This window comes from Anopheles darlingi, chromosome 2 (assembly GCF_943734745.1).
Source record: "Anopheles darlingi chromosome 2, idAnoDarlMG_H_01, whole genome shotgun sequence".
Lineage (NCBI taxonomy): Eukaryota > Metazoa > Arthropoda > Insecta > Diptera > Culicidae > Anopheles > Anopheles darlingi.
This window is the reverse complement of record NC_064874.1, coordinates 39170728-39184402: the sequence shown is the minus strand read 5'-3', so window position 1 is coordinate 39184402 and position 13675 is coordinate 39170728. Positions and strand designations below refer to the sequence as shown.

The following is a 13675-nucleotide window of genomic DNA, read 5'->3' as shown; positions in this document are numbered from 1 at the left end:
ATATAGATATATATATATCGATAAATAAAACGTACGACCTAAAAGTAAAATGGTTCTAAACAAAAGTCAACATTCAGAAACTAATGACTAATAAGTACCGATGCCGCGGTAAGTACCGGTGCCGCCTTCCTGCTGGCGTTGGTTAAATGTTTCTTTTCTTTTTCAATTTCACTAATCGCAAGCTGTGCGGAGGTCGAATCGTAGCGTTTCTTTAGGTCACAAATAGGTAATAACTCTACAGCATGCGTTTATGTTTTCTCTCCATTTTTTGGCTAAGTAAGACATCCTTTCGCAGGATCTTTTCCTTTTGCTGTGTACTTGCTCTCTTTTGAGAACTCCCTTCATCACATTACAGGCGGCTAGCGGAGAGGAGCGCTTCAGGCAGGTTGGTTTGGCTTTTGACGATAAATAGATTCACACTAGCTAACGAGCTCGAATAACGACAACGAATACTAGAGACCATGGCCAAACGACCATCGGAGCCACATCCCGTCACCTCTGCCAGCATAATTATTATTTACATTACTATATCTCCAACAGTGATGGCCGCTGCATTGGCACTGCAGTTCGGATCTCTACCCTCGATCGGTGTGCCTCGTCGAAAGCCTCTTCGGATGCGTCCAACCGGGCCACCGCTCCCGTCCGCTTCAACCTCACAGCCACCACGCACCGTGCCCAAACCAGGGGGCCGTGCGCCGTAACCGTGTTGAAACAATAATCATTTCTTCGCGAAACTATTGCTCGATATCACGTTACTGAGAAAGGAGTGTGCGGCGGCAGCAGGTTTGGTGAGCTGACTTGGTGGACCACCGTTGCCACCGATTCGCCCGCCAACGGCACTGGATGCGTGCGGTGTGATGAAGGATAGCTCGGGCAGCAGATTAACGACGGGAGTCATTTGCTGTTGAGCTGGATTACCATATTGTACCGATGCTAGCTGCGGATAGCTGCCGGGAACTGCTGCTACTGCTTGCTGTTGGTACGGCAAATTAACCGGTGGGCCCGCCGCATAGTGTGAGCTTGGTGTGGCTGCTGGTGATGGCCTAGGGTGTTGCGGAGATTGCATCGATAGTGAAGACATTGGATTGTAGTACAGGCTGTTACTATTCCACGAGTTAAACTGCGGTGGTGGTAGCTGCGGTTGAGACCAGCTATTCGGTGGCTTAGCCGCCGATGGACGGGAATAATTGAAGTGGTTGTGACTAGACGACACGCGGCTTCCTTGTGATGTGGAGGATCCGGTACCAGCCGAAGGCGTACTTGAAATGAAATCAGTCCATTCTTCCTGTGCTGCTGATGATGCGGCCTGAGTTGATGAAGCAGCTCCTGCTGCAGTGGGGGGCATGCTACGAGCGGTCACAGGTTTCGAGGACATAAAATCCGTCCACTCATCTTCCTCCTGGGCAGACTTTACTTTGGAGAGGGCTGTGGTTGCTTGGGGTTTTTGGTTGGAGGCACCGGCGCCGGCTCCAACAGCGGCAGGAGGGCCAGCTGCAGGTTTAGCGAATGCTGCTTCGAACCGTGCCAGCTCATCCGGGTCCACTCCCGGTTCAGGCCAGTTAATCTGTGCCACATTCTGGCCTTGTGTCTCTCGCGTGCCTTCGTTCGTTGCGGTTTGCTGGGGTAAAAGGATAGCCGGACTGAGCAGCATTACCGGCGAGCTGGTGTTGGATCGATTCGCCTGGACACTAGATACAGGCTTATTTATCGGATGCGTCGTAGGCGGTAGAATTGGAACCGGTATCGTTGGTGCCGCTTGAAAGTCTGTGAACTCATCATCCTCTTCGAACGTATCGTCCCTATTATCTACCGACACACCATTCGCATCTTCGATTGACGGTTGGTGGTTGGGTGCGCTATCCTGCCGTTGATGCTCCATCTCTTCCGTTGGTGATCGACCAATCACTGGTCTCGAGTAGCCGCTCGCTATTGGTACGATCGGTGTATGGCCCATGCCGACAGCCGACTGGAAATCATTAAACTCGTCCAATTCGGCCTCCTTCCTGCTGCTGCCCCTACTACTCTCCAAACTGTACTCGACGTCGTGATATTCTCGCACGACAATATCACGATCGGTTATGTCCCGCGACACCGGGGTACCACCGCGGCTCGGTGTGAAGATATGCGTTTCGGGAAGCTTTATCGTTCGCATCACTGGCACACTGCTGCTACTGGTGGGGCAGCTGTTGCTGTTGCTACCGCTGCTGCTGCTACTATTACTACTGCCGTGAAAGGTGGATGTAGGAATTGACATTGGTTGCTGCTGCTGGCTGGCGGGATACTGTTGCTGCTGCTGCTGCTGTTGTTGTTGTGGTAAATGATCGAGAATCGCCTGCGACAGGCTGGGGCCAGTGTATTGAGCACTACTACTGCCTGCTGTATTGGCGAAGTCCAGCGATCGAACGTCCTCATCGTCACCGTCCAGGGGAAGTGCCAGCATTGCGGACGGCCCGGGTGACGAGGAGTTGAAGCCGGTTCCGGATGGGTTCGTTACTGCTATGTCATCTGCAGCAGGCGGGCCTGCGTTTTCTGCGACTTTCGAATCCAAAACTTCGCCCTTTGCCCCATCCGTGGGCTGACCAGGGCTTGCTTTTTGGAGCATCTCCTGGACACCTGAACGCGCATTTTCCATTTTGCAAAAAGTAAAACAAAGGAAAGGATACATTCGGATTAACATTTTAGGTAAATGGTGACCTTTATAGCCAATTCCTTTGCCAATCGTAGCCGCTAGTGTGAACGAAAGAAAACCCGTCAAACCACACGCCGAACTCAGCGGCGCGCTCTTGTGATCGCACGAAGCTTTGCTTATTCAATACTTCATGCAAAGAGTTTTTTTAGATAGTGGTTTGTGGGGCGACTGTTGAATCGAATAAGCGAGGCATGCAAATGAACAACGGAAAGTAGTAGAACGGAGGCAGGTAGGTTCACAAGCTGCAAGTGCAGAACGGCGCCATGCAAGGAATAAGAAGAAACGAACTATCGCATCTGTAAGGAACAACCATGCACACAGAGAGAACGAAAAAGAAGAACAGAACTGAAGGGAAAAAACAAATGATAACCAAAACCCTTAAACCACTCATCATGGTAGACCACGAAAGCGAAGCGGGAGAGGGTAAATGCAAACCGAAAAAAACTCAAAAACACATTTAAATGCAAAATCGAAGCATGCGCGTGCATGCTGTGGGGATTGCCATTCGAAACGAGTAAAACAGAAAACGTAAACCGAAAAGGGAAAATGGTTCACGACAGCAAATGCGGAATGTGAAACAACCAATCACGAGTGGCCACTTACTAAGATCCAAATAATCATCAAACGATTGCCGCCGATCGGAAACAGCAACAGGAGGACGGTGGTCCCCATCGGCATCGTAGGCCAACAGTGCAGTAGTCGTCCGCGCAGAACCGCGCAAAGAGTATATCGAGCCCATTGTGTCGACCGCCAATGCAACCACGGATGGTGGTGGTGGTGTTGTAGTAGTTGTATTGTTAGTAGTGTGCATCGAAGGAAGCATGGTTGTTGTTGCCGGTGATGTTGGCGGTGTTGTAGCGATCAACAACAGATCATCGTTGCCGCCATCGGCGACGCAAAGCAACGGTGTCGGTGTTGAATCATCCAACAAGTGGTTGATGTACGCGGGTGGTGGTGATGGTTGATTTTTGTTGTTGTTAAGGTGATTGAAAGTATTCATATTTGTCGTTGTTGTAGGCAACAACACAGGTTGTGCCACAGAAGATGATAGCATTTGTAGTGGTGGTGGTGGTGGTGGTAGTGGTGGAAGTGGAGATGATGAAAGTTGCGGTAACAATAGTAGAGGTGAAGTAGTAGTAGTAGTAGTAGCAGTAGAAGTGGTAGGAACAGTTAGCGTAGCCGTTGTTGCACATGTTGTTGGCGAACGCGGTTGTACGGTAGGGGCAACGTTTGACGACGCAAACCGGTGTGCAGGGGGGTAGGAGGAGGAGGAATCAACATTTATTTTATCTTTCAGACTTGCCATCACTTCTAGCTGTTCTAGGTCCAATAATAATGTGTGTGCATGTGATGCTAAAGGAAGAATTGTTGTTGGCGGTGGTTGTGGTGGTGTGGTGGTGGTGGTAGTTGAAGGGTTGTTCGATTGTCGATTACAGGTGGCAATAGATGGTTATGGTTGGATTGATTTAGATTTTGGATTTAATACATTTTGTTCGTTTGTTGTATTTTTTTTTTGTACAAACGATTCAACGAGATCGAGATTGGGGAGGAGTAAAAGAAAAAAGAAAGAAAAGAAACAGAGAGAGTGTTTGAAAAATGGACCCGGAGAGCGGAACATAAATCACTAGAAATGAGAAATGCAATCAATGCAAGAGGTAGTGCAGCCATTACGGTGAGGCGAAGTAAACAAAAAAAATGAGCGCATTTTGTGATCAAATCCCAGTAATGGACGACGAATGCATACGCAGAGTATAAGTTGAATTTGGCATTTCGCCGTCAGTCTAGCCCGGGTGGAGCAGTATGAAGAGACCATTGCTCTTGCTGTCATTGTATGCTATGCCACTCACAAGAATGGCACAGAAAGGCACAAATCCGTAAAAATATATTCCCCAATGCGTTAAAGGCGTGAATGATGGATGTGAAACCGAATACGGAGATGAGAAGGCAATGATTTCGTGAAAAGGCCGTGACATAATGGTGGTGTATGGCAAACACAAAATTAAAATTTCGCTTCGCTGCAAAAGGGAGAAGGAACCAAAAGATAATTCACGGCGATTCTAGAGACGCGAACAAAGAGTGATGAGAGAGCCGCATAAAAATGAAAGACATTCATTGTAACAATCTTACCTTCCAATGGATTCACCAGCCCGGAGCTGTTCCAATCGAATTGTGCCGCTGGAACCGAACTGCCGGCAACGCTGGGTTGCAGAGGTTCAGCACCGTAACTAGCTGATGTAGTATGTTTCGGGTTCGTAGCCGCACCACCATACTTTTCGTTTGAATTCGTTTCTTTGGGTAGCGCGGCACTTGGCTTCAGCGGCTCAAGTGGATTAAAGCTTAGATTTGCGGCAAACCGTGGCATTGAGCTGTTCCATTTAGGTCCATACATCTACAAAGCAATACAAAAAATATAGAACGGCAAGTCAGTTATAGTGGCCCCAGGAAGCAAAACCGGTTTGTCACTTGACGACACTACTTACGATATTTCGTGAATCGATACCAAGTGCGGTCACTAGCGCTTTGCTGCTCGATGATTTACTATGCTGATACGAGACGGCATTCGTGTTATCAAAGTCTTGCAGCTGAGAATGGAGCATGTTTTCGGGAATGTTGGTCCAGCTCTGCTGACCCGTATCGGTGGTGGTAGCTGTATCACTAGCAGTGATCGGAAACATTGTCGTGAGCAGTGCGTGCACACTTTCCATGGAAAATGCTGGCACCGATGTCACCACCGCATTAGTCGAAACGGTTGTGCTTTGTTTGAAATCACTAAACTCTCCAAATTCATCATCATCTTCGACATCCTCTTCGAGACCAGGTGTGTCTTGCTGAAGAGTAACACTGTCCTGTGCCTCTGCGGTTGATTTCATAGCCTGAGCTGGCTGTTGCTGTTGCTGCTGCTGTACCTCTCGGTTACTGCTGGTGCTTGCGGTCGGGAATGTTTCCGTTGCATGATTACCACTTTCAAACGCCGCAAACTCTTGGAAATCATCAAAATCATCATCTGGCAGTGGATCGATGGGCTTCCTTCCACTAGTCGATGCCTGATCACCGATCGCTACGTGCTTTCCTCCTTCGTCCACCGTTGGCGTCGTTTTCGGTGGCACCGAACTCTCACCACCGTCACCCGTTGCCGGGAATGATGCTTGGAATGAATCAAATTTACTAAAGTCCGCATCGAAAGTTGCGAAATCTCCGCGACTTTGCTGCGACACGAAGTTACTGTCCGCCGAAGGTGTCGATTCTAGCTGGGCAAAGTCGTCCAGCTCGAAGGAAACGTCATTCGCGGTCGGTATCTCCAGCACCGCCGACGATCGTTCGTTCGAGGCCGTCGTGAAGTCGGTAAAATCATTTTCCGTGTTATCATCGAACCGACCTGCACCCTCATGTATCACGGGCGTTGTTCGTTCTGCTGCGGCAGCGGCTGCGGCCTCCGCTGGCAAGTCAATCTCCGTATCAATAGCCGAACCGGAGGCGGAAAGCTGCAGTGGCACGGGAACGTTATCGTCGTCGTCCGATTTCGACAGCTCGGTGTCAAGGTGCAGCGAGGGCAAACTAATGCAGTCTTCCGGAGGTGGTTCGGGCTGTTGTGTGGAGCTTGCAAACGGCTGAAAATCGATATCTTCCACGTCTCCATTATCCACATCTGCGTCTTGCTCGTTGCACGGGGTTCGATTTGGCGAGAGCACAAGTGACGGAATCCTATCCTCGTCGTCGTCTTCGTCGTTGTCGTCGTTCCGGGTTTGCTCTGCACGGTTGGTGATGGTTTCCGCCGTTGGAGTAGCTGCGCTGTTATGCGGAGGCGGCGCAGTCTTTTCTTCCCTTTCTCTACTCTCTATCACAACCTCTGTGGGGAGTGGAGACTCCTGCACTGGAACCGTGGCGAAATCCCCGAAATCGTCATCGTCGGGAATGTCCGGAGCGTAATCATCGTCGTCCTCTTCCTCCTCCTCCTCCTCATCCTCCAGATCGAAATCTATCGGTGGAGGTGTGTGACAAACCAGTGGAGGAATTTGACTAGACATCACGGTGCGACCTTGAAACAAAAAAGTTTCGCCTTTGCTGTATCTCGCTCGGGAATGGTTGTTTTCACAGGACTTCGCACTTTTCCGCCCGTTTAGGCTGCTTTTTCACGCACGATTAAAACGCTGCTAATCCGGATCCTTTTTTGCAGTTTCCCTTCGATTTTCTGCGATTCCAGATGCCAGCAAATCAACCCACGACCCCCCGTAATTTTGTTGTTGCTTTTTTGACGGTTCGAGAAAAAATCGAGCAATGAAAATCGATGAAATCCAGCCAACAGACAGCATAATGCTGTCAGTTTCTCTCAAACAAAATCGCTTAATAAGGAGGATTATAAAGGGGTTCAATCTGTGTGTGAGAAAGGGAGACAGGACGAGAAAAATGTATCAGGAGAGAGGGAGACAGCAATAGTTTATGACTGACAGCATCGTGCTGCGTCTGTTGGCTGGCATGGCGGAAAAAACAAAAATGGCGTTCAGCGTAAAAATTTTCTCTGCGTTGTGTTGAATTTCCAGCTTAAACTGTTGTTTTCGTGATTTATAAGCTGCCGAAAAGTGAATTTTTGCAAGTGAGGCAGTAAAAATTACGCCGCTGGTTCGTTTTAGAATTCGCCCGAAACGCTCGTAAACAAATTCTGACGTTTCGTGTTTTCTCCGGTTTGTTTTGAATGGTGGGCGCGCAACGCGCATTTCCCATTTTCCATTTCCAATCAATTTTCCACCACCTTCTTCCGCGGAGATGGAAGCCGGGCATGAAATCGTGAAGCGGGAGTCAGAAAATACCGATAACGATGTGCCTGCTGTTCAACGCTTCGATGCGCCGGCAAGCAGCAGCAAGCAACATCAGAATAAGAGAGGTAAACACTTTACGATTATCCAAAACGTTAGCCCCCGTTACTGAAATTTCCTTTCATTCAAACAGCAGCCAACAATGCTTTGATACTGGTGATGGAACCTCAGAATCCTTCCCCCACGAAGTACTTTGATGCTAGCGGTACAGCCCTACGACAGGCGGTGGTAGAGGGGGAACTGATGCCGGAGGAACTGTGCAGCCGGAAGTCAACCGGAACTGAACTTGCGAAGAAAAAGTCGCACACAATCACGATCAACTGCTGCAATTGTGAGAAAATATTTGTATCTCGATCCGCTTACGAAGCGCACTATCGAGCGAGCTATCAACAAGAACCTGTCTACTGTTGTACGGTTTGTGGTAAGCGCATGGGGCAATACCGGGCCTACCAGCTGCACAGTTACCGGCACATTAACAGTGCCAACCAGCGCTACTCCTGCCAGGAGTGTTTTAAAACGTTTCATCAAAAGTCCGACTTGGTCCGACATCAGAACAGACATATCGCCACGGGTCTCGCAGCAGAAGAGCGAGATGCTGAGCGGAAATTGCAGCCAATATCCTGCCCAAAGTGTGAGGCATCGTTCCAAACACAGAACGAACTGAAGGAACACACGCGCAAAGCACACCCCGTCCCGAAACCGCTAGTAGAGTGTCCAGATTGTGGAAAGTAAGTTAATTCCACTAGATAACGCCGATTTGGTTGCTCTAAAACTAATAAATCATTATTTCGCACTCCTAGGTACCTCTCGGCTGGTAGCATCTACTCGCACCGCAAGATACATTCGGATACGCCGGCGTTTGCGTGCGGTGAATGTGGCAGAACGTTTGTGCAGAAGATAAATCTGGTGCAGCACCGCAAAACCCACATCGGTTTGCGCCCGTACCAGTGCGAGCAGTGTAAGAAATCGTTTTGCGAAAAGGCACACCTGCAGCGCCACCTCAATCATCACTCGGAGGAACGACCCTACCGGTGTGAGCTCTGTGGCAAGTGCTACAAAACGGAACGCTGCCTAAAGGTACATTCGGCCGTACACACCACGGAACGGCCATTTGTGTGTGGCGAATGTAACAAAGGGTTTCTGAGCAGCTCAAAGCTTCGCCAGCACAGTAACATTCATTCGGGATTGAGACCGTACAAGTGCAATTACTGTACGCGCGATTTTACTAACTTCCCCAACTGGTTGAAGCATATCCGGCGTCGTCATAAGGTAGATCATCGCACTGGAGAGAAGCTCGACAGTGTACCGAAGTTTATGACGAAGAAAAAGAGCCCGGAAATCGAAACGGAGCGGAAGGGAGATGTCACCAAACCCGCTACGCCACAGAAAACACGAAAACGATGCACCCCGAAGACCCCGGCACCGCCACCTCCGCTAGCGGATGTGCTGAAGGAGGAGTCCTTGCCGTACGTCAGCGAAAGCTCCAACATTGATCTCAATCTAGTTTGTAAGGACGATCTGATACAACCACTCGCCGGAGAATTCGAAGACATTTTCCAATGTATGCCTTCGGACGAAACGAAGCTTAGCATAATCGATCCAAATGGTTGGCAACTGCTTAGTGACAACGATGCTGACCTTTTCCAGTGTGATCTGCCGCAACCGCACGCGTTGGATTGTGCTTTTGATGCGCCACCCAAAGTGGTTCATCTACCGTCCAATGATCTCATCGACAGTGGTAAGTTTGCCAACAGTTAGATTGAAGCAAGTAGGCTAATAGTTATTGAATCCTTTGTTAACAGATTTCTCAGGCAACGCCACATTATGTTCTACGATGGCGTCTGAAATGATTTCCGCCGGCCCATCATTGTACGACGCTCAATCGCCAATGTTTCCTACATTGATCTCGATTTGCGGAGACGAGCCGCAGTTCCGTTTGATTAACCCACGTTCTATACATAGCAGAGGGGTCGCAGGAAGCTCCACGATGGCCACCGACAGCTATGCTACAGTTTCGCTATCTATCACTGACCGCATTGAACTGATGAAGTAGCAATATCAGTGGAAACCCGTACTACTGTGGCTTGTGATATAACGTCGACGACGATGGCGATAAGAAAAAGAGGGAAGGCCTAGCGAGCATAGACAGAATATTTTTCAGAGTACTTTTAAGCATTTTTACAATTAAAATTTTCGATATTTTAATATCTTGGGATCAATAAACCAAACCAGCTTTTTATACAGTATTACAAGATTTTGGTTTAATTTGTTACAAAATTTTACACTTTATTACAACATACAAATGTACAAACTGTGAAATGCAAACAAATATGCAAACAGGAATCACGATTACGAAAAATACTGCAACAAGGCTGCACAAAAGTTTAGAAGTTCTTCATGTTTCTCTTCCATCTGGATGGCTATTCGTTTTAGAATCATCGTTGACCTTCGTTACAATGATGGCTTCTGGGCTTACCTCGATCGAGGCACCCGGTTTCTCTTCGCATGCATCTTTGGCATTCGATTCCCGTTCTGTATCATGCCCTGACTCAATGGCTTCCACCGTAGGCTCATCTACAATTTCTTCAATACGTTCGCTTTCCTCGCGTAGCAGTTCGGTTCTCGACTGCCGGGCACTGGCTACTGCATCACCGAGCTGAATGTTGATGTTCAACGCAGGCATTTGCGGTGGATTCGCGATTTGTGGTTGTTGGTTGTTGTAATCGATCGGTTGGTTTTCGATGGCAGCATTAGTTCGAGGTCCAAACAGTCCCGCGATCACGATGTTGCCGGCGACCTGAAAACCACTGTGGATGCCGACCTGAAGGATTGTCGATACCAGTATGTACGCGAAACCCAAAAGTAGCGCACCTATTAACATGCTATGCCAAAATCCAAGGCCCTTGGTACTCTCGTTGTACGTGTGAAGAAATTCTTTGAACAACGCCTTAAAGTAAGTGGCTTGAACGGTCACGGAGGATTCTACTAAAACCTGCAGTGGATCGCACATCGTTGACGCAGCCTCGGTGGAAATGCCCCGGTGCATGTCTTCCAACACTTGCTTTTGTAGCTTTGCGTTACATTCGCGCCATTTGTTGGTTACGGTAAAGCAGAGGATAAGCAACAGGAAAAGAAGGAAAGGATGAATGCGTGTAAAACTTGATACTACACGTAGAACACAGCATCCGGCAATGACCAGCAATATCGGCAGCACCGCTTGCAGAAACACCGATTCCATGATGCCCTGCAAGAAAACGTACAATCGTTCGCAGCGGTTCTCCTTCTGCAGAATTCGTCGCCGTATGCTGGCCGATTGTTCAAAGATTTCCGACACAATCGCGTCGATAGTGCGGGGCGCATCTAGGTCGTCAGTTAACTTGTTCAGTTGCCTCGGCGTTATTTTGAGCGTTAGTTCATTTTCGTAGTAGCTTCCACTAGGATCGAGCTGTAAAATATTGCTGGCGAACAGCGTTTTTACTAGTTTGCGGTAGAAAACCAGGGCCAGCTGTTGTTCTTCATCCGTCGGTTTGCACTCTGCAGAATTGGCCTCTACCGGAGGGCATTTTGGACATTCCAACGGTGGCACCGAATCGCACGCGTTGTCCGTTTGCTCGCGCATGTGCTGCTTCTGCGTCCACCGGTCCAGTGCTCCGGGTTTAATCCATTTTGGATCGATGACCTTATCGGCCTCTTTTTCCGCCGAGAGGCCAAGAATCAAACAAAAAGCAAGCGTAAACAGCCACACGCGGAACATGATGATCGTTATTTCTTTGTCGGTTAGGATTTATTCCAGTACGGCTATTGAATCCAGCTTCCTTCCAGTTTGAAGTACCGGATGATGATACCATATGTCCAAATGTTCTGTATATGTTGGGGATTTTCTAATCGTCGTTAAATTTAGAAGTTCGATCTCGATCAACTGGTCACTTTGCTCACATGCTGCTAGACACAACGGGCTAATTGTTTTATCTAAAATAAAGAAATGAGGCATGTAAATATTTACAAATGAGAATGCAGATAATATCCTTAATCAAATCACCCTTTCCAGAGATTAGTCTTTTTTTCAAACCATATTCTTTCTTTTCAAAGCTACTTCAACCAGCCTTATATGAAGCGATTTTTCTATCCATGGTTCTTCAAGGACATATATAAAAAGGATATTTCCCAGCCCTTTGCTATTCCATCCAAAAGAGCAATTCTTTTCGAAAAATTCGCAACCATATCTATATATATAATCTATATATATAAAAATGAATGTGTCTGTCCGGATGTCCGGTATAGACTCCGAAACTACTGGACCGATTGTCTCCAAATTTGGTATTTGGGGGTTTTTGGGGCCGGTGAGTGCTATAGGCATGGTTAGAAACCCCCCGCTACCTTCCTTCATGCCCTTCTCTAACACTTGATTGTTAAAAACATTCATTACTCCGCAAGTTATGAACCGAATGCCATTAAAACTTGCACAATTGTTGATGGTCATCTGAGAAACTATGGGACAAAATTTGGTTCATATCGGACGAGGGGAGGGGGGTGCCTCCATACAACCCCAATCCCTAAAATAAGTTCTAGGGCAATATGGGTATCGTTTCTTAGGTTTTGATGGTCTCTAAATCGATTGGATTCACTTAATACTCTTTTACTTGCTTCTTTCACCTATCCACCATCACCACCCTCCATTCCGTGCATCTTGCAGAGCAGAGTGAGGGGTGAGAAGGTTAGATAGTTGCGTTTAATTCATGAATAATAATTTTAAAAATGAGACCAACAGATGTTAAGGATAAGAACGAGAGAGAGAGAGAGAGAGAGAGAGAGAGAGAGAGAGAGAGAGAGAGAGAGGGAGCCCGGCTAGGGTGGAATGATAACCATGGGACCGGTAATGCTACAAATCGTTACCATTTTTTATTGGTATGTCTATTGTTGGTTTAAATTTTCTTAACAATTTCTTAAGTTTAGTTAAGTCATGAGTTAATTAAGAAGTTGCTTTAATTTTCACAAATCAATTTACATGAAACAATAACAAAAACTTATTCAGTTGCGAAATATTTGAATTGATCAAGAATTATATTAATTTTCGACTATTGATTTACGTGCCTCTTATCATTGACGATTTTCAACGTATCGGATTATGAATGGTAAACGATCGGAATTGCATGCACAAACATATAAAGCAGCAGTAACCGAATAGTAATAGAAAGCAATACCAACATATCCTATCTATCAAGAACAACATGCGATTGGAATGATCACCGAGAATGTCCGAGAGAAAAGAAAGACCCTCGATCTGATCGATCGACGTTTGAGTTAATTTGAAGTGCGGTGCTTTTAGTTATGATCTACCATGTGACTATTTAAATCATCGTAAGCTGACTACCGGAAAAATGGATCAAGTGTGTCGTATTCTAATGCCGTTAAATACACAGCATTTGAACTTAACGAGCTATGTGCAAGCCGAATACTAAAGTCAACCTTATTTTAAAAATACTTGGGAAAATATAATTCGTTGTTCCAAATGACGTCATTTAGCCCGAAAGGCAAAGCCTTAAAACTCAAACATCATGTTAACTTTCCAGCTCATATTTACAAGCACGTCGCATCTCTATTTTCAACATCACTAACGGACCTAGCTATTGATTTGGTTCATTGATAAATCGAATACTACCAAATTATGGAATAGATAAAATTATATCTACTGAAATTTTAAAGTTCCTGTTTACGATAAACCCACGACCGATCAAAGACAGTACGAAGTCTGTCGGGGCAGCTAGTTCCGTATAAAATTCAAAGACGGTGAACATAAGTGATTTCTATTTGTCGATATTCTGTCCCGCGAGTTTAACTTCTTCGATGGAAGATACTTACTGCTCGGATACGGATGTTCCGGGTGTGAGTTGACCCGATTTGGTGCAATCTGTTCGTTCACTTTGGTAGCTATTATCAGGGCTATCCGTACTCTTGATTGCACGAGATCTTGCAGTGATAACTGAAAAGATAATTCGATCGTTAGTACAACTGATCGTTGCAGAACCACGAACCTTAGAACTTGCCGGTTTCCGATGGTTCCCTTTCGAGACACCCGGACACCTGAACGCAGATTTCCGTAATCTTTAGGGTTGCTCGTGAGTTGATTGTATTACGAATTTTGTGAACAGAACCTTTTCACGTAAAGGAAAAGGAA

At 46.8% G+C, this 13675-nt stretch overlaps 3 protein-coding genes across 5 annotated transcripts in view; 1 reads left to right on the top strand and 2 right to left on the bottom strand.

The window, feature by feature from the left end:
* Positions 1 to 6920, bottom strand: part of LOC125948516 (mucin-4) — a 7412-nt gene extending 492 nt beyond the window's left edge. The window contains exons 1-4 of one of the 2 annotated variants that reach the window (XM_049674678.1): positions 5170 to 6920; positions 4817 to 5078; positions 3293 to 4042; positions 1 to 2613 (exon numbers count right to left, since the gene is read on the bottom strand). The exon at positions 1 to 2613 is cut by the window's left edge and continues 492 nt beyond it. In XM_049674678.1, the coding sequence (XP_049530635.1) occupies positions 719 to 2613; positions 3293 to 4042; positions 4817 to 5078; positions 5170 to 6714 (4452 nt within the window). In that variant the 5' untranslated portion in view covers positions 6715 to 6920 and the 3' untranslated portion in view covers positions 1 to 718. The remainder of the gene's footprint in view (positions 2614 to 3292; positions 4043 to 4816; positions 5079 to 5169) is intronic. The other variant, XM_049674679.1, reaches the window with a different exon arrangement.
* Positions 6921 to 7184: 264 nt separating this feature from the next.
* On the top strand, positions 7185 to 9737 carry LOC125948551 (zinc finger protein 3 homolog). 2 transcript variants are annotated; one of them, XM_049674742.1, is made up of 4 exons: positions 7185 to 7568; positions 7637 to 8228; positions 8301 to 9238; positions 9303 to 9737. In XM_049674742.1, the coding sequence occupies exons 1-4, from the start codon at positions 7451 to 7453 to the stop codon at positions 9551 to 9553; spliced, it is 1899 nt and encodes a 632-aa protein (XP_049530699.1). In that variant the 5' UTR covers positions 7185 to 7450; the 3' UTR covers positions 9554 to 9737. The 2 variants fall into 2 exon arrangements, with proteins under 2 accessions (XP_049530699.1, XP_049530698.1); XM_049674741.1 differs by having other exon boundaries at positions 7634 to 8228.
* Positions 9738 to 9765: 28 nt separating this feature from the next.
* On the bottom strand, positions 9766 to 13475 carry LOC125948578 (uncharacterized). Its single transcript, XM_049674788.1, has 2 exons — positions 13360 to 13475; positions 9766 to 11469 (listed from the first exon to the last, which is right to left on the bottom strand). The coding sequence occupies exon 2, from the start codon at positions 11252 to 11254 to the stop codon at positions 9896 to 9898; it is 1359 nt and encodes a 452-aa protein (XP_049530745.1). The 5' UTR covers positions 11255 to 11469; positions 13360 to 13475; the 3' UTR covers positions 9766 to 9895.
* Between the last annotated feature and the right edge of the window lie 200 nt (positions 13476 to 13675).

Bases quoted from the DNA above. Each gene is read 5' to 3' on its own strand.
- LOC125948551 (XM_049674741.1), top strand. From the start codon at position 7,451: ATGGAAGCCGGGCATGAAATCGTGAAGCGGGAGTCAGAAAATACCGAT. The intron at 7,569-7,633 runs GTAAACACTTTA...TCATTCAAACAG, and splicing joins GCAACATCAGAATAAGAGAG to CAGCCAACAATGCTTTGATA. The intron at 9,239-9,302 runs GTAAGTTTGCCA...CTTTGTTAACAG, and splicing joins CAATGATCTCATCGACAGTG to ATTTCTCAGGCAACGCCACA.
- LOC125948578 (XM_049674788.1), bottom strand. From the start codon at position 11,254: ATGTTCCGCGTGTGGCTGTTTACGCTTGCTTTTTGTTTGATTCTTGGC.